This window comes from Physcomitrium patens, chromosome 14 (assembly GCF_059467195.1).
Source record: "Physcomitrium patens ecotype Gransden chromosome 14, ASM5946719v1, whole genome shotgun sequence".
Lineage (NCBI taxonomy): Eukaryota > Viridiplantae > Streptophyta > Bryopsida > Funariales > Funariaceae > Physcomitrium > Physcomitrium patens.
In genome coordinates this window covers 11,447,020-11,465,977 of record NC_143423.1, presented here as the reverse complement: position 1 = coordinate 11,465,977, position 18,958 = coordinate 11,447,020, and the positions used below count along the sequence as shown (strand labels likewise).

Below are 18,958 nucleotides of genomic sequence, written 5' to 3'. Positions count from 1 at the left end.
CATCCCCTCCTTTAGCTTCGAGGTCTCTGAGAAGCAATGTTGTTGTCAATCAGTACCAACACAAGAAAATGAAGATCTGTTGCATAACGTCTGCTATGAACTCCAACTGTTGTTTACGAGGTAAGTGATTCATCGGTCCTTGAAGCCAACGGTAGTGGCCCACTCCTTCAACTTCTGACTAAGCATGAACTTTCGTGTCTTCATTGTGAAATTATCCTGCAAATATGCCTTCAAGTTGACCATCGTAAGCAAGCTCGGACTCAAATACAATCACCAGTGATCAGTTACTTGATATCCTCTGTCGTCGTCGTCGTGCAGGTGGTTCTTCATCTCGGGGTCGCCTTCGTGAACTAGTTGGTTGAGATAATCTGACTGACATAGTATCTATCTCTTGGCTATCCATATCAGAAGACCAAACTATGGCTACTGAAAAAATTCTATTTTATCTTAGAGAAAATAACTACATCAACTACGAATTTTGGTGGTGCTCTCCTCCTTTCTTATATTCTTAGATGAGCAAGCTTCAGAAAGAAGCTATTGTCAAACTGGCTTAGGTTTATGAGGATGTTGTTGATGAAACTCATGTACCTTTTGTGGTGCATTGGTGAGATTTTCAGATGGCTTCCACGTTCTCTCATTAATGTCGTAGCCGCACCAATGAACAAGATACTTCAATTTGCCCTACCTTCGCCGAGAATCTAGCACATTTTCAACCTCGTATTCCTCGTGGTTCTCGATCTCAATACTAGGTGACAGACATTGCACTCTTCCAAGAAAAGACGACTCTCGATAAGGCTCCAACAAAGAAACATGAAAGACTGGATGTACCTTCATAGAAGCCGGTAATTCCAGACGGTATGCCACTGGATTGATTTGCTTTTGGATGATAAATGGTCCCAATCTTTGATAGTCCAACTTATCACATGGTCGCTTGGTCTTGATATTCTGTCAAAGAAGCCATGCTTTATCTCCAATTTTGAAAGTAGGTGCTTGATTCTGAAATCTATCTGCAGACGCCTTGTAGGATTCTTGAGCGGATTGTAATTGAAGCTTCAACGTATTTTGAAGCTCTGATAGTTGTTTCGCAAATCCTTCAGCTGCTGGATTGTTATTTATTGATGGACTCAATAAATCAAGCTTTGGATGATACCCATAGTTGGAAAAGAATGGTGTGTATTGAGTCGACGCATGGAGGGTGTTGTTATATGTAAACTCGGCTAGCGGCAAATATGTGGTCCAATCGTCTTGCTGATAGTTGATGCTGCATCGTAAGTATTGTTCCAAGACTTGGTTCACCCGTTTCGTTTGACCGTTAGTTTGAGGATGAAAAGCCGAAGAAAGCTTGATATCCACCTTCAGTATCTCAAAGAGAGATCTCCAAAACTTTTGATACAAACTGGATTCCTTGATCTGATACGATATCATCTGGTAGTCCATGAAATCGATACACATTATCGAGAAAGAGCCTTGCTGTGACTTCATTGGATGATGTCTTCTTGCAAGGGACGAAGTGTGCCATTTTTGTAAACCGATCTACCACGAAAAAGATGCTGTCAAATGAGTTCGATGATGGCAGGTCCTTAATGAAGTCCATGGAAATTGAAGACCATGGTCGATGTGGAATCGGCAATGGCTGTAGGAGTCCATAAGGGCGATGTCGAGGATTCTTGGATCTTGAACAGATGTCGCAGGAGAGGACAAAATCTTTCACATCCTTCTACATTTGAGGCCACCAAAAATCTCGAGAAATAACCTCCAAGGTCTTGTTGAATCCAAAATGTCCTGCAGCTGGAAAATCGTGGCGAGATTGAAGAACTCGGAGTCGTGCTGGTCCTTTTGGGATATATAACCGCTCTTCAAAGTATAAAAGATCTCCCTCCACTTTGAACTTGTCGTCATTGGGACGCTGCTTAATATCAATGGCTACTGAATCTTCAATAGTTACGGCATGTACCTGATTCAGGAAGTCAGCATCAATTGGCATAATAGTAGCGCAAAGCTGAAATTGCTCTGGCTTCAACAATGTAGTACATTGGTGATCAAATGTTGCTTCTCCAGCCTTTGGTACAAGATATGATCTCCTCAATAAGGCATCACATAGTCCTTGCTGCTTTCCATGTCGATAAGTGATAATAAAATCGAACCTAGATAGTAACATACTCCATTGAGCTTGACGTCGATTTAAAACTCGAGCCGACATGAAATACTCCAAATTCTTGTGATCTGTGTATATGGTCATAGGATGTGCAGCTCCTTCAAGAAAGTGACGCCATTCTTAGAAAGAATCCACTATAGCAAGAAGTTCCTTATCGTGGATCTCATAATTGATTTCAATAGCAGAGAACTTTCGAGAATAAAATGCAACCGGATGGAGCTTCTTGTCTTCTCTCATTTGTGAAAGTACAGCTCCCAAAGCAAAATCCAAAGCATCAGTTTTTAAATAGAAGGCCTTTGTAAAGTCTGGATGTACCAAGATTAGAGCCGTAGTAAATGCGGTCTTGAGGTTTTGAAACGCCTTCTCTGCTAGAGGTCTCCATTTCAGCTTATCCTTGCATGTCAATCGAGTGAGAGGAGCAGCAACTTGAGAGCAATTTTTGATAAAGATCCGATAGAAGTTGGCAAAATCAAAAAAGCAGTGTACGTCTCTAACCGTCTTTGGAACCTCCCAAGATACGATTGCTTCCACCTTCTTGGGATCCATCTTCAAGCCTTTCGTAGTCGCAACGAACCTCAGAAACTCCATCTCTATTTGGTGAAATAAACACTTCTCCAACTTGGCATATAGTCCTCGCTCGCGTAATTTCTCCAATACCAAACGAACGTGTTTTTCATACTCTTCCTCATTTTTGGAGAATATCAAAATATCATCCAAATAGATGACAACAAAATCGTCAAGGTACTCTCGGAAAATGTCATTCATCATATGTTGAAAGACCGTTGGAGCATTGGTAAGACCAAAGGGCATGACATTATATTCAAAATGGCCATACCTTATACGGAACGCTGTCTTCCACTCATCTCCTTCCTTGATTCGTACGAGGTTGTAAGCTCCCCTTAGATCAATTTTTGTAAAGATCCTTACACGTCCAAGTTTTTCTAAGAGACCAGAAATCAAGGGTAATGGATAACGATTCTTCTTTGTTACCTTGTTGAGACCTCGATAGTCCACGCACATCCGCAATGAGCCATCTTTCTTCTTCACAAATAAGATGGATGCTCCAGCTGACGATTTTGAATGACGGATGAAGTTCTTGGCTAGATTCTCGTCGATGTACTTCCACAACTCCGCCAACTCCATCTGCGATAGATTGTAGATTGGGCCAAAAGGCGGTTGTGCTCCTTCCTGTAAGTCTTTGGCGCAATCATATGGTTGGTGTTCCGGTAGCATGTCGGCATTTTTCTTTTGAAACACGTCTTTAAAATCCTTATATTGCTCCGGTATACTTGTTGTCGAGATCTTCTCCCCGGTAGTTGGAGCCGCATAAATGACAAACGGTATGTCTCCCTGGGACAATCTTATAAACGCTCTTGCTCCAATAAATAAAGATTTCTCTATTCGGGGTTTTCTACTAGGCTTGCTCTTGGGTGGTTTTGTGGAAAAGGTCATCTTCCGCAACTTCCAATCTATGGATGGGTTATACTTTTTCAACCAGGAAAGACCAAGAATAACAGGATTTGATGGAGTTCTAATAATATTGAAATTAATATGACTACTATTGTCCTTAAACGTCACTTCTATAGGTTCTGATTCATGGGTGACACTACTAGACAGTAAAGGTCGTCCATCTATGACCTCAACGTGAACAGGTTTGGATTTTTGTACTAAAGGGATCTTATGACGCTTTGTAAATTCTTCGTCTAAGAAACAAGCAGATGCTCCTGAATCTAATAATGCTAAGGTTCTCAGTTTTTGAGGGCCAATAAGCAAAGCGATTGTAAAACAAAGGGCAGGTTGAGCGGAAAGAAAGGAACCTGGCTGTTGTTGCGATATTTCATTGTCCAGCCGCACGGTTCCTATTATGGCTGGGCATCCTCGTTTTCCTAAATAAACGTGCCCCTAGTCTTGATAATACGTCGATTTTGCTTCTTGGGACAGTTTCCAACTTTGTGGCCTTCTTCACTGCAATACAAGCATAGACCTTCCTCCATACGCCGCTTTTTTTCTTCTAGAGTAAGAGATTTGACATGTACCGCATCAATTTGCATGTCTTCTACCTCTGAATGTGAATTCATGTTGCTTGCCGACATAGTTGGAGCGTGGCGAACCGTATGTTTTCTTGAACGTTGGTCTTGGCGACGTTGGAATAGGCGGTTATCGCACTTCACAGCTTGGCTAATAGCTTTGTTGAGCGTTTGCGGATCAGGAAGAGTTAACAGCAAATCCTTCACATCGTCTCTTAAATCCTAATAGAATTGACTCATCAACGCTTCTTCGTCCCAATTGATGTCGCATGCTAATTGCCTGAAGTCCGATGCATAGACTGATGTAGAACGTATCCCTTGTCGTAGTGACCGGATCTTTGTTGTAGTCCATCGAACCTTGTCGTGTTCACCAAATGCTTCTGCAAATGCCTCCAAAAAGGTTTCAAAGTTGTTTAGTATGGACGATCGTTTCTCGAACAAAGGAGCAAACCATGATAGAGCTTGTCCTGTAAGTAAGGTTCCAACAAGCCCAACATGTGACTCTTCCGTTGGATAGCGTTCGGACTATAAAACTGTTATCAACCTGATTTGATTGACGAATCCTCGAAACTTGGAACGCGTACCATCAAACTTGTCCGGAAGGTTGACTCGGGGCTCCTTGTGTTGTAGAACTAGCGGTGCTTGTCGAACTTGAGGCAAAATTGTTTCTCCAAGTGTAGAAGTTTGAGGCTGGTGCAACCTAGATTGTGCCATCCCAGATGCTCCATCATTATGAAGCCTTGCCACGACTCCTTCAATCTCTACAGTTCTTTGCGATAACGTAGCGAGGGCATTCATGATAGCATCTAACTTGGACTCTGAATTTTTTGTCATACTAATGTCTTGGCCCCTGACCATTCTAAGAGAAGGACAGAAATGACTCTACAAGAAGAAAATATTGGTTTAGAGGAGGGTACTCCGCAACCTCTAAAATGCCTTAAGAGCTTCAAGAAAAGGGGTAATCCACTCTCTCCAAGAAGAATAAGACTCCAATATTGTAACAAAAGAAGTATCAATTTAGAGGAGGGTAATCCGCAACCTCTAAAGTGCTAGTACACCTTCAAGCAGAGGAATAATCCACACTCTAACAAAGAAGAAACTAGCTCTGATATCTGAGGTGAGTGAAGTCTCGACAAACTGTCACGGACACAGAAATACAGACTCGAGATCTAACAAGAAGTTCAAGAAGAACTGGCAAGAACTAGATTAATCAGATGAATACAAGAACAACACTAGAGAGGTGAGCTAGAGCTCCAAGAGATGTGTTGTCGAGACTGAAGAACTCTTCAGCCTCGATTCCAATATATACTCCTATTTAGGAAGCTTCTCAAGCAACTTCTATCAACTAAGAAGCTTCTAGAAGGTTCCAGAGACTTGCTTCTAGAAGGTTCTAGAAACTTATCTCTAGAAGGTTCTAAGGACTATGTCCCTAACATCTTCTACCAACTAAGAAGCTTCTAGAAGGTTCCAGAGACTTGCTTCTAGAAGGTTCTAGAAGCTTGTTTCTAGAAGGTTCTAGAAACTTTTCTCTAGAAGGTTCTAGAAACTTTTCTCTAGAAGGTTCTAGAAACTTGTCTCTAGAAGGTTCTAGAAACTTGTCTCTAGAAGGTTCTAAGGACTATGTCCCTAATAACTTCCTACATCCTAAGCTATTCATCCAACCTTCAATTCTAATAAGATAGTCCTCTAAATCAAGTTCATAGTAATATGCATCGATCATTCCATTCTATTTAGGAGTTACAGAGAAAAAAAGGACCTCGCCGTCTAATTCTTTTGTACTCACTAAATTAGTCATACTTTGTTCAACTTCAATTTTCTAACACCTCCATTTTCTAGTAACTCTTCTTATTATTTGTAGCAATCAAAATACATTGTCACTAGCTTTTGGCTGCTGAAGTAATCATGGCAATATTACTCTTAGTTTGATATTCAAAGACAACCCAATCATATATTATACCACATCCTTGACTTGCTCTAAACTCGTGTGTAGAACATCCTCCTCTGTCACAAAAATCCTTACCTCCTCCAATTCTTTTGCTACCTCTAATCTGGGAGAAGCTGCCTCTTCAGTAGAAACCCCACGGACACCATCTCTATATTGTGAAGATTCAGAGCGGATCCAATTCAAAGATGATCGAGCCTCGAGCAACTCTTTATACCGTGAGATCTTCGGAAGAGAACTGCCTTGAATACGATGAACCACCTCCTCTCTCGGCCGACTGCCCACAAACGACTGTTGTGAAGAATCCTCCTCTCTTAGCCGACTGTCCTTGAGCAATTGCTGTGCTAAACTTGATACATCGAAGACGAATACACTCCCATGGAAAACTGCCACAACCTTCTTCTCCAATTGAGGCTCTCATCACCAACACTTACCACATAAACAAGCTTGCAACAACAACAACAACAACAACAACAACAAAAAAAAAAAAAAAAAAAAAAAAAAAAGTATGAAACTTCAGTTCTTATCAACCTCAAAGTGAAGAGTTGTAGACTTATGGATCACTTCCTCTTTGGCTCTACATAATCTCGAGGTACAATCCAGGCACCCTCTTCAAGGAAAACATCATTTCTACTTAACAAGCCCTACAACCTCGAAAGAAACAAGTAATTTATCAACAACACAATTGAAAGGAGTGTCACATGAAGAACCTTCAGATCCACCCTCAACGCCTAACAAAAGTTTGCTCACTTCTACTTGTTGTGTTCACATTCGAGGGTATGATCGCAAAAGTAACCACCATCAATCAACAAAAGACGTGAAAAGTCTACTTTGCCGTCTGTAAGAGAACACTCGTCATCGCCATCAACAAAAATAAAAACACCAGCTTCAAGATTTCCATTTCTCCAGATGTCTACTCTGCTTCAGGTTTTACAGCCTTTGCCGCACAACTTTCTTTTCGATATCGTCCATCATGGACGATTTCGCAGTGAGGGAGGGTGTTGGGACGTTCATCCCTGCTCCATCATCCTCCTACTTACGTTATTACCTAGATCTACGGATACCTGACCTCAGATCCACTTATCTTGGAGAGAAGTGGATCTCATCCTGTGCTTCTCTGTACTTATACTAGCACTGCTTGATGCTCACTGTTTGGCTTTTGTGTATCACAGTAAAATGATAGCTTTTGTGTTATGTTCTTTTGAATTATTTCCTCAACCACATCCCGATGCTTGGCCTGCTTGGAGGAGAAACGCCACTTCACCACGTTTTGGTTAGAGGGTGTATTGAAATGCAGTTAGGATTAATAACCAACTTGCAGTTTGTGGATAGAATACAGGAGCATTGACTCCCTGCGAAGGGGTTGCAACGTTTCAGGTTGCACCACCTGCGGCAGGATTAAGCCTGTATTCTGGTCATTATTTACAATGATACTATAAATAGATATGCACTGAATTCTACACTGTTTATATATGAGTTAATATCCTAAACCGGTCGGAACGTGCTTTGCTGCTGAATGAATGGGTGCACATGATTGACAATAATTGATGCTGATTTGAGATGTGAGCCACCGATCTCGCTACTAACTCTTGGCCCGCAATTATTTGTAGCATTTGCGTGCTCTTAGACAATCGATATGGGAGATGAAAAATTCTGGAATCAAGCGTCGGTTATGGCAGGAAGAGGTTCAAGGTTATCAAATGATGCGTTTCCTGTCAGGACGAAACAAAATTATGTGGCATAATCTGTTCTGACGAATTGAAAAACTTAGGGTTAGTATCTGAGTGATAATCGTCTGCAACTACTGTGTGCAGGGGATGATTATTATGTAGAAGTAGAACAGAGGGTAAGTAGGAAGAGGTGGTTGTGTGTTCGTTTTCCTGGAGAATTGAATGCTTACGGGGATCAGACTTTCGTAACTTTTCTTAATAGAAACAAGAATGGAATAAATAAAGAAAATGAAAAATGAAACTGTGCTTACTGCAGCGAGCACGCAGAACGTTTTACATTTAAATATTCATGCCCGAGATGTCTTTTCAACACGGAGACTTTCACTGAGGCATTTTTGCAACCCGTCCAATGCCCACCAGTACGCATGTTGCGCTGGATTCAGCCCCATTCCAGCCCACATACCTATTACTGTTTGCGATAATTTCAAGGTCAAAGCAGCAGCCGAAGACTAGCGATTGACGTTTGAAGAACTGTTACAACAAGACGTACTGCTCACTTCGCATTGCGCAATGCTGAGGATGACCAAGCGTCCCCAACACCGACAGCCCACATTAAAGACCGCAAAACCTGCGAATTCTCATGTTTTCCACCAGGACAAGTGAAAGTGTACAACCCAACTGTTTAGTTTAACCTCAGATCAGTTCATATCGACAGTCTGACAGCAAAGACTGGGACAGAAATTAAGTGAAATAGGGTACCCACCTTGACCAAGATAAGTTGCAGACTTTGAGGTTCTGAATTCATACATGTCCTGCCACTCCGCTGGATTCTTGTTCGATTTTATCCACTTTGCTGTCCTAAGCTTGCGAATGTTAGTGCAGTTCTTGCAAATATCGATTCCAACCGAACCTTTTCATATATAGAGGATACTACAAGTCATCGTCGATGACTACGTATCGTAACTTTGTCGGCACTTGGGCAACTGTCATTTGATGTATTTGTTTATGATCGCGTTTTGTCGATTTGTGATGAGTCAGCAACAATTGTGGAACCGACACATTTATATGTTCCCTGATGTGGAATGTCTGAACGCGGTTCGATGAGGCTCACTTAGGAGACCAACCCATGCCTGCGAGAATTATGAGTGGAACTGTATGATTAGGTTATAAAAAAAGAAACCGCTAGATCCATTATCTACAAGGGTGCAGGAATCTCGAAGAAGAAAGGACTAATCAATTAAAGATGTATGCGAATTACCACCACTCTGTCCTCACTTAGGGATAGTAATTTCTTTCAACATTTGGCTTGACGTTACGTTGGCAAGGTCTTGTGCAGCAACAGCAGCCATAATATTCGAAGGTCAATTAGAGGAAGCTTATTTCACTGCCTTTTTTGGCGAAATTTATTGACAGCAAGATTGGAGATTTTTGTGCGTTTCTGAGTTCAAAACAGCTAGATTTCAATCTCATTGAAACCCCCTACATTCTTGAGGACTTTTTCTAAAATGCCACACCCTAACCCAAACCCTCAACAGACTCCACTCTTTCCACCTCCTGAATGCAGCGAATGCATCATAATATAGCAACATGCAATTGATCGATTCTTCACGTCATGACATTCTTTGGAAAAACTTTCACCATTCAGAAGCCAACACTTACAGTAGAATGCAAATAAGTTCAAAGATTAAATAATGTTGACAATTCATTCTGCCCACCCATGCTTGACAATTCTGAAGGAGAGACAATGAAGGATTTGAAAAGTTCGTGCTACACGTACACCTGCATCTTCGACTTGGAAGATAAGATCGAGAGAGGGAGAGGAGGAGAGGGCAAAAGGAAAAAGGAAGAAAAGAAAGTGAGAAACTTAATTTCAAACGGGCCAGAACGACAAATTACTCATGATGGATAACATCTGGGTGCACGATTGATTTTCAAATGCTGAAGACGCAGAATCATGAGTGTAACATGATGTTTGAAACACCAATCCTCCCGTTTACACATGGGAGCTAGCATCATTCTATTCACAACAGCTTGCAAAGAGAAAGAAACTGATTGATGAAGCAACAACACATCCCAGTGATGCAAGAATGTTTATTATCTTTCAAACGTTTAAAACAATTCAGTTTCTCCCAATACATTTCCAGGACCCTAAAAACCTTACCAAATCTGCCTTCAAGGTATCCATACGTTAGGGACATGACGGATGGAAATCATGGCAAGTAATCAGTTCAGATGTAAGATGTATCATAACATCTTCGGCAGACAAACTCCAACCTTCAATCGTTACACTTCAGTTTTCTGTCAGAGACAGAGTTACGCGTTCAAACACTCCGTGAAGGACCCATACCACTGCTCTTGAAGGAGAACTGGAACACCACTAATGCTAGCGTCGAACTGGTCCGAGTCAATTTCGTCGTAGAGCTCCTGAAAGAAGCCACGTGACATGTCTATGCAGGAGAAGTTTCGCTTCTTCGCACCGAATGTTGAAGCAGTCGGAGGGCTGCCCTTGGAAGATATTTCAAGTTTTATGCAAGCGTCTGGGGAAATCAGCCCTCCATCAACCTGATCACATATTGACATTCACATATATTCAAAAAAAATAGAATGCTTATCAATTCGATGCGTTGCCTCATGGTCAGTGCGTAGAGGTACGAAAAGAGAAATTTAAGCATCTGATTGAACTTGACACATGCATTACGCTTAGATCTTGTACAGCAGAAGTGGTGACTGACCATGTGACAGATGCCAGAGTTTACATCTTTGCCTTCACTGAGTTCCCCAGAATCTGCCTGAGCACGTGGATGTCGGGCAGAATCGAGTTCTTTCATTAACTCCTCCACTTTGACAGCCAATTCATTCTTCTCGAGCTCGAGTTTCTTGGCGAGCTGCTCGGCTATCTTTAACCTACGGGATAGAGTGGCGTTCTCCAAACGTAATTGAGCAGTCTGCATGGAAAAGGAGGTAACAAATGAGTGGCAGGCGAGTCAGTAAGTTCTGACAAAAGACTTGAAACCACTTACCGACATGGCAAATAGGTTTTTAAGGACCTTACCAAAATTTCGAGCTCGTCCAGACGCTCCTGCTTTCTTTGTCTTGACCGTTGTGCTGACGCACGATTTGAGGACATCCTGCACCAAAACCGCCACTCAAAAGGCTAAGTCACCACTCCATTAATGGGACACCACTCGCATGAAAGAGCGTACTACCTGCCCCTACTGGAGTACACCGAAAGACGACAAAATCCTTGCTGTGATCACTCCTATAAAAGCAAAGTGTCACAAGTATTGATCTCTAGCACACAATACCTTCTTCCAAGCTCCAAGTGGATGTGTTTACCCACATCTTTGAAAATTCACATGGAGCACTGCTCAAGAAGTGAGCATGATAAGTAGCATTCGCCTCCACCTTTGTCACCAAAGAGACAGTAACCCAATGCCAAAACTTATGCTAAGCGGGAGGCTTATTCCCGATCGCCATTAATCGTTGACGACACTCGCAAAACTACCATAAGTAATGGGTGCGAGACCAATCGTTCGGTGAAACTAGTACTACCTGTGCCTCACTATACCAAGCAGTTCAAATATTTCCTTTCCACAAACCTGAAGTAATAATGATTGAGCAGAAGTTGGCAGTTCTTGGTATTGAAAGGGATGTGTCCGTGATAGTCGAGACAAAGGTGGTCTTCAAGTTTTTCATGACATGCTCTGAAACACACACCGTTAAGAATCTAATGGAGACAAGAACTTTTTAACACACCTCCTCTTTCTTTTCTCGTCGATTAAAACAGGCGCCTCATCATCCATCTTGGAGACATGTTGTGAGTAGCTCTGATCTTTCGCAGCAGCCGTCTTAAAAGCTTTCCTGCTTTCTGGTGCAGCCTCGACCAGGCGTAAAGCATCTTGAGATGATGATGATTTAGCAGCAAAATAACCAGACTTGGTTGGTGCTCCCTCGGTTACTATGCAAACGTCATCCTGGATGCAATCAAACCATGTTGAAAGGGATCCAGTCAACGGCAGCGCATCAGATCCGATGTCTTTGGTCTTCTCGGCATCAGACTTCTTCACAATTGTGGAATAGTCGATATTTATACCAGCCAACACATCGTCCGACAAATCCGGCGAATCTGGCGGCATCGAGTCGCTGCTACTGCCATACACGCTTGGGTAATCATCGACATATCTCTCGTACTCGGGCTGATCCTCGTACAAAACCCCCCTGATAGTGAACGCGAGGTACAGCCAGAAACGATATCAGAGACTCCTCAAGTATGCACAAACCACAGGCTCCAAATAGCCCCGGCCTCTCCTATGATGACTACAGCAGCTCTGGCCACAACAAGGTATGCGAACAAAAGACATCGAAACATACGCCTAGAAATGGAGTTTTAGTGCTAGCGGAGTTTCAGGAATCGAAAGATGGCGCATCAATTACCCCTTCAAATTCCTTCGAACTGTCGTTCCATTTCAAGAGACTGTACTCACATGCAGAGACTACCCAAAGAAGCAAGCTCGTCCAAAAAACTTCCAACAAGCAGTGTCCGAATTTTTGCAGGGTTACAAAAGCTAGCACCAACATTCCACAACCCACAGAACTCAAATATGTGTGAGCAGCGACTCACCGAAGAGGTTCGGGCACGGATATCCTTGCCCGCTCTTCAAATAAACCGTGACACATTGTTCGGCAATTGGTTTCTGCTTTGAATCAAGATTTCTTCAGATTTCCTCAGCCCTCGGGTCTAAGAGACAAACAGACAAGCCATGCACACGTCCACGAATGTTAACAACGCAGCCATCGCCTTCTCCAACATGAACCATGGCCATTGACATCCCCTGGCACACATATCTAACATGCGTTGCACATGTGTGAATATCATCAACTACCATTCAAACAATATCTCCTAACATCGACCCATCCAAAGCACAAACAAAACACAACTACCCTCACAAATTTCCAGGTTCAGGAAGTCCACCGACCATCACCTCGATCAAAAACCCTGCGTGCTGCTCTCCGGCACAGACAATTCCCCCTAATCTTCTCCGCTTCACCCTCGTCACGCGGGATACAAAATGATAAACTCCCACCCTTAAAACCTTCACGGCCTCACACGACTACCTGTCATCCACACCTAGCAAGCACACGAACTCAGATACTGCTATACGAGCACGCCGCTCTCAGAACCCCCGCTGCAAAAACGAATGCAAGGAACTGAAGGTCTTTACTCCATGAACTCACATCAAATACCAGGCCCCCGAATCCTGGCACAGTTATCACAGTAATTGACTAGGGCAGTGGTCGCGCTCTATCTTCGATCTCCGCGGCCACATACAAGCATCTGGCTCAATGATACGGTATTAATCTGTCCAGGTTCACGGCTCGTGTCTGACTGCAGTATAACGTACTACTCCTCTGGAGGTCCTTGTGGGCCCCTGTACGATGCAGGGGACGTGATGCGACGATTCGATTTCTCGTTGAGTTCCCGACGTCTGTCGTCGCCATCCGTCCGTCGTCTGGGCCCACCCGAGTTTGAGTGCCGTTCTTACCATGTGTTGATGTCGGATCAGTATCATGTCTCTGGTGTTTCGGAGCTGAACCGGGTATCAATATAGTGCTCTGTGATAGGAGTCTCTGGGTCTGTAGTATGTCGTTATGATCTTGTCTAAGAGTTTATAAATGTATCTTAAAATGCATTTTGCTGTTCAATATCTTGGAAATTTTGATTTGTAGATAATTGTTTGATACTTCATTGTAAGAACTTAAATTCTATAGATAACAGTTTTCAAAATTTCAGAATTATGATTATTTTCTTTAAAAGAATACAAATCAATATCCTTTACAATTAGATTCTCATATCAACTTTAAAGATTCAAATCAATATAAGAAAATTTTGCTTACAAATGCTTACCACACCAAGAAAACTGATAGTTGCAACATTAGCATTGTTATCTACATTGTCAAAAAAATATATACTAAAATCTAGGATTAATAGACAAAACAATTTCAACTAGGCTTTGGCTTGAAATGCATGAAGTCAGTGCTAAATAAGCAATTTGGAAAAAAAGTGTCGTATCAAAAGCAATTTCATGATAAAAAAACGGTTAAAAAAATATAAGATTATAAAGCAAAATAATGTCGCATAAAATTTATATTTAAAAATGAAATAATATTTAAGTTATATTTAATAGTGAAATATCAAATATATATTCGTAAGTAGACATTGATGAAATATAAAGTTGTCTACAAGAAAATACCTCAAGAGTATAAAAGTTGAGATCATGAAAAAAATGTTAAAACATAATATAATGCTTCACTGCATTGATTTTTTTCAATGGAACAAATATAAAAATAGTCTATAGAGTATGATAAGATTTAGGCAAAAAGTATATTGATTTTAATTATTTAAATCCAAAGTAGAATAGAGGGAGAGAAGAATAAATGTTAATGCAGTTTTGGTATCTATAGGTTTGGTTTCAAAGGCAACATAGGCTATGAAAACAAATTTTCAATGGTTCTAAAAAATAATTAGGATCTGTTGATAAAAGTAGATTTAAGTTTGTGTTTAATATAAGTACATCTCACAAAAGTGGTTGATCTACAAGAATAACCACAAAGTAAAAAACAAGACTCAACAGTTGAAAAAATTCAAGCATTTCCACAGGAAAACTTGTGATCAATTTTAGTCCGTCAAAAGAGATGTTAAAAGCCTAGCCTCACATTGCAACTCACCTTGCACGCCTGCATAGTAAAAATACACAAAATAAAACACAACAAAACAGAAACATACTGAAGAAAGGGAGAGACTTCCAAGAACACACCCACAGGAACAGTGGGAGAGGAAAAGAGAGAAGAACAAGAAAAAGAAACGGATAAACAAATAATCCCAAACCCAAGCAGAAACGAAGGGAAGAAAGTCATAGGACCGAGGCCGAGTGCATGGGGATGGAAAGGAACTGTGAGGCGAGAACTGTGAAGCCTCTTCCGTCCTACACGGAGGAAAGAAGAACACCAACCACACGAGGCAAACAGCGACGAAGACCCACCATCATGGGCACGACGTCCCGGAAGACTGCAACTTGAGACGAAGGCCCTTAGCAACGCACACGAAAGGAACAGGAAATCGAAGTAGCGAACGTAAAAGACACCTGGCGCCTCCGTCTCTTTATCTTTAGGGTTCCAGCTTTGTCGTCTTGCTCCGGAGGTGTGTAGAGGCTCGCCTCGGCACATTTGTTGGTCCTTTTCGCAGCGCCAATTCCAGCGTTCGGACGTCTGTGATACCAGCTTTGGTTCCCTGCTGGACTTCACCATGAAGGAGAGCGATGTGCAGATGATGCTGGCTGCCGACGTGCACCTAGGCACCAAGAACTGCGACTTCCAGATGGAGCGCTACGTCTGGAAGCGCCGCTCTGATGGTAATTAGGGTTTTTCCTCCTGTGGCCCGTTGGGGTTTGGTTAGGTGCTTGTGCAAGTGTTCGTTTTTGGTGCGAGGGCGCGGGGGTTTGGTTCGGAGGGAAGTGGTTTGTGATAGTGGGCTGTTGACGAGGGTAGTGACGTCGTTTTTTATTTTGTGTGGGCAGGTATTTTCATCATCAATGTGGGCAAGACCTACGAAAAGCTGGAGCTGGCCGCGAGGGTGATTGCTGCCATCGAGAACCCCCAGGACATCATCGTCCAGTCCGCGAGGCCGTACGGGCAGCGCGCGGTGCTGAAATTCGCGCAGTATACGGGATGCCAGGCCATCGCGGGAAGGCACACGCCCGGTACGTTTACGAATCAGCTGCAGAACACGTTCAGCGAGCCCAGGCTGCTAATTTTGACGGACCCCCGCACTGATCACCAGGTGAGTGACTGAGGTGGGAGACGATGGATGGTGGGAGCAGAGGGGGTTGTTTTAGGGCTGGAGGGGGTGAGGAATGGATAAGGTGGAGAAGTGGGGCGGTGTGTGACGATGAGTTGTATTGTGTTGTGTTATGTTTGGCAGCCCATCATGGAGGCAGCTCTGGGGAACATTCCCGTGATCGCGTTCTGTGATACGGACTCTCCGATGAAGTACGTGGATATCGCGATTCCGGCGAACAACAAGGGCAAGCACAGCATCGGTGCTCTGTTCTGGCTGCTGGCCCGCATGGTGTTGCAGATGCGAGGCACGATCAGCGCCGCGCACCCATGGGACGTGATGGTGAGTGTGGCGGTTTGGGAGATTGGTGGGGGGGGGGATTGCGCGGTGGGAGGGGTTGGGATGTGAATGTGGTGGACGTGGCGGGTAATGCATGGGGATAGGTTGGGTGGTGTGTGAGGGCGTATGAGAATTGGGAGGAGCGGAGAGCGGGTCTGGGTGATAGTTGGTGGCGAGGGGGGGCTGATTGTGCGAGTTTGGGGGGGTCGGGTGTGCGGTACAGGTTGACCTGTTCTTCTACAGGGAGCCCGATGAAGGTAAGGACCGCGAGGAAGAGGAGGGAGGAGCAGCTGAGTTCGCTGCAGTTGAATACGCGGCGCCGACGCTTGCTTTGGGAGGGGATGCCCAGTGGGGTCCCGAGGCCGCTGAGGCCGGGCAATGGGAGACGGATGCAGCAGCTGGTGCAGTGCCCGCAGGGGCTCCAGCTGGTTGGGACGTGGGAGCCGCTGCTGCGCCAGTTGCTCCCGCAGGTTGGGATCCCGCCGCGCCTGCTGAGGCTCCCGTCGCACCCGCTGGGTGGGAACCTGCCGCTTAGATAGAATTTAAGAGAGGGACGGCTCGATTGATGAGATTGTATTTGTGTGAACATACACTTTAAATCTATAATTTTGCGCAAACATGGAGATTTGGGAGGGCACGAGCGTGGTTGTGATGTGACGTGGGAGGGGTGTGGTATCGTGAATTGGTGAAAGCGGTCCTTGATGGGGTGGGGCAGTTGGGACCATGCAATGAGTTTTGGAGCACGGTAGGTGGTGGGTGTGGTGGTGGTAAGTGTCAAGGTGTTAAGAGTGTAGCTTGTAAAGCCTCCGCCCAAGGAATGGGTCAGGAGTTGATAACTCAATGCGTGATTGTCGGATTTGTGCACAATGTGAATTGTATGACGCATCGGTCAGCATTTTTGGCGTGAATATTTATCGAAACTGATTGTTTTTCGAAATGTTGAATGGGTTGGGAATGCTACACGTTTTTTTGATTTCTGGATTTGAAAGTCTTCCCTGGCGTCTCTAGTTGTTCGAAGGTTGCTTCGTGGATGGATTGGTTGGCTGGATTTGTTCATGGTCGGTTCAGGATGTGGGATTCTCTTTCAGAAAGGTACGCCCGCGATCTGATGTTGGTATCGTATGTGTGGACCATTGTGCTGAAGTTGCAAATTCAAGCTCCAAGTTTCTACTCAATGACGTAGCAGGTTTCAACGAGTAAGCAAGGCACGTGAGTACCATGCGTGAGCGACTGTCGAAATGTTGTGTGTGTAATTTTTTTTCACATATCCTGGTCATTGATTTAGATCAAATTTGTATGAATACTCTTTGGGCCTACAGTTTTTTATCAATTCAAAGATTTTAATATGTTAATTTTTGGAATATATCTATAGTACTTATTAGTAATTCAATTTGCTTCTTATCACTTATTCTTTTTCTCTAGAATATAATCCAGACTTACTTTCTTCGAATTTTCAACATGAATTTATCAAAAAATTAGTTTCTATTTTCGGATCTTTTTAGCAACTTTAATGTTTTTATTTGTCACTATTTGATGTGATTAGTAGGATTTATTTAATCTTATTCGACTTTCTGTTTGTCGAACAAATATAGTTTATGTTCTGTATTTTATTCAATTTGAAATATTTCTTATGAGAGCATTACAAGCTTGCTTTACAATGGTGTGCACTAAAAGCTTTGATGGTGTTAAAAATATCTAAATTTTTTACATACTTTTGTAATAGTTTTAGTCTTGAATTATCCAATTTTTTTTGAGTTCTTTGATTGCATAGTTAATAATTTCACCACTTTTTTCCCCTTATAGCTTCTTATATTGGCGTAAGCTAAACCATCATCTATAACCTTTGTTTGTATTCAAGTGGCAATGAAATATTATTTTCCTAGTATAATTAGATTTGTAAATGCATCTAGTACAATATATATATATATATTTTTTTTATACATCACATTTCATATGACCACTTTAATATTAGGATAAGCTCCATATAACTCTTGAATTATTACATATTGACTTTGATAATGCATTTGGCTCTTGTATGTAGAAGATAAAATAGAAGGTAGAAATTTGCAACTATTTAAAATGCCCTATTAGGTTTTGATTAAGAACAATGTTATCCAATTCTAACTCAAGATATTTTAATGCTAATTTTAAGTGATAAAAAATGATCTTTTTAATAACCATAAACATATACAAACTCTAATTGCTTTGTTATTTTTATCCTTCTGCAACTATAAATTTTTCTTACAATCCCTAATTCTAGTTAACAAACTTTAACAAGACATAGCTTTCAATTTGACCATTCAAGTGGTTGAAATTTTGCACACTAATATCATTAAAAGTCTTTTGTATGATTACAAAAGTTCAATCCAATGCAACTCACAATTTGTATAAAAAAGCCAAAATACCACATTGATGTTTTTTGGCTATTAATTTGAAATTTGATGAAGAAATTTGGGTAGCAATTTCTTCTTTTTGTATTATTAACTTTAGCTCAAAATTGGTTTGTAGCTTGGTCATTAAAGCTTCTAACTACATTCCAAATTTTATCTCATCCTATCAATAAAACTTCAAATATTGCAAAAATCCTAACAAACTCTAATATATCCTAAATCTGATATATCCTTACACTTATGATTAGATATCTCTTATTTTCATGATCACAATAAAATGAATATTAGACACATCTATTGCAAACAATGTGTCATACATTTAAGAAAGTTCAACCATAGATGTTGCACAAAATGCATAAATCAGCTACAAATGCTAGCCTTAATTTTATTATATAAAATTATAATTGCTAATACAAATCTTAACTTTGAATACCTATTTTAAAGTCATTCCAAAACCAAATGAAACAAACCTCTTATTTTTTGAAGAAGTTCAAAATTAACTTGCCAATCCTACATGCCAATCTCCAAATATTTGCATATTTTGCCTTTGGTTACTATATTAATTGATGGAATTTGATTTTGATTTTGATTATGATTAATA

At 41.8% G+C, this 18,958-nt stretch overlaps 2 protein-coding genes and 2 long non-coding RNA genes across 8 annotated transcripts; 2 read left to right on the top strand and 2 right to left on the bottom strand.

Annotated features, from left to right (window-relative positions):
• The first annotated feature begins 6,966 nt into the window (after nucleotides 1-6,966).
• Nucleotides 6,967-8,095, top strand: LOC149987854 (uncharacterized). Its single transcript, XR_016506378.1, has 2 exons — nucleotides 6,967-7,600; nucleotides 7,735-8,095. It is a non-coding gene; the product is annotated as an uncharacterized LOC149987854 (long non-coding RNA).
• On the bottom strand, nucleotides 8,071-9,705 carry LOC149987853 (uncharacterized). Its single transcript, XR_016506377.1, has 3 exons — nucleotides 9,053-9,705; nucleotides 8,558-8,924; nucleotides 8,071-8,472 (listed from the first exon to the last, which is right to left on the bottom strand). It is a non-coding gene; the product is annotated as an uncharacterized LOC149987853 (long non-coding RNA).
• A 141-nt stretch (nucleotides 9,706-9,846) lies between these two features.
• Nucleotides 9,847-13,164, bottom strand: LOC112291486 (uncharacterized). 5 transcript variants are annotated; one of them, XM_090255887.1, is made up of 7 exons: nucleotides 13,030-13,164; nucleotides 12,771-12,922; nucleotides 12,416-12,532; nucleotides 11,551-12,012; nucleotides 10,847-10,922; nucleotides 10,527-10,739; nucleotides 9,847-10,356 (listed from the first exon to the last, which is right to left on the bottom strand). In XM_090255887.1, the coding sequence occupies exons 3-7, from the start codon at nucleotides 12,469-12,471 to the stop codon at nucleotides 10,108-10,110; spliced, it is 1,056 nt and encodes a 351-aa protein (XP_090112013.1). In that variant the 5' UTR covers nucleotides 12,472-12,532; nucleotides 12,771-12,922; nucleotides 13,030-13,164; the 3' UTR covers nucleotides 9,847-10,107. The 5 variants fall into 5 exon arrangements, with proteins under 5 accessions (XP_090112013.1, XP_024394732.1, XP_090112012.1 ...); XM_024538964.3 differs by having other exon boundaries at nucleotides 12,777-12,922; XM_090255886.1 differs by having other exon boundaries at nucleotides 12,777-12,909; nucleotides 13,030-13,141.
• A 1,874-nt stretch (nucleotides 13,165-15,038) lies between these two features.
• On the top strand, nucleotides 15,039-16,584 carry LOC112290945 (small ribosomal subunit protein uS2). Its single transcript, XM_024537810.3, has 4 exons — nucleotides 15,039-15,203; nucleotides 15,369-15,631; nucleotides 15,773-15,970; nucleotides 16,191-16,584. The coding sequence occupies exons 1-4, from the start codon at nucleotides 15,098-15,100 to the stop codon at nucleotides 16,500-16,502; spliced, it is 879 nt and encodes a 292-aa protein (XP_024393578.1). The 5' UTR covers nucleotides 15,039-15,097; the 3' UTR covers nucleotides 16,503-16,584.
• Nucleotides 16,585-18,958: the final 2,374 nt, after the last annotated feature.

Coding starts and splice junctions, on each gene's coding strand:
- LOC112291486 (XM_090255887.1), bottom strand. CDS start 12,471: ATGTGTCACGGTTTATTTGAAGAGCGGGCAAGGATATCCGTGCCCGAA. Junction 12,013..12,415: donor TCCGTGCCCGAACCTCTTCG/GTGAGTCGCTGC, acceptor GTTCACTATCAG/GGGGGTTTTGTACGAGGATC. Junction 10,357..10,526: donor ACTCTGGCATCTGTCACATG/GTCAGTCACCAC, acceptor ATATGTGATCAG/GTTGATGGAGGGCTGATTTC.
- LOC112290945 (XM_024537810.3), top strand. CDS start 15,098: ATGAAGGAGAGCGATGTGCAGATGATGCTGGCTGCCGACGTGCACCTA. Junction 15,632..15,772: donor ACCCCCGCACTGATCACCAG/GTGAGTGACTGA, acceptor TATGTTTGGCAG/CCCATCATGGAGGCAGCTCT. Junction 15,971..16,190: donor CGCACCCATGGGACGTGATG/GTGAGTGTGGCG, acceptor TGTGCGGTACAG/GTTGACCTGTTCTTCTACAG.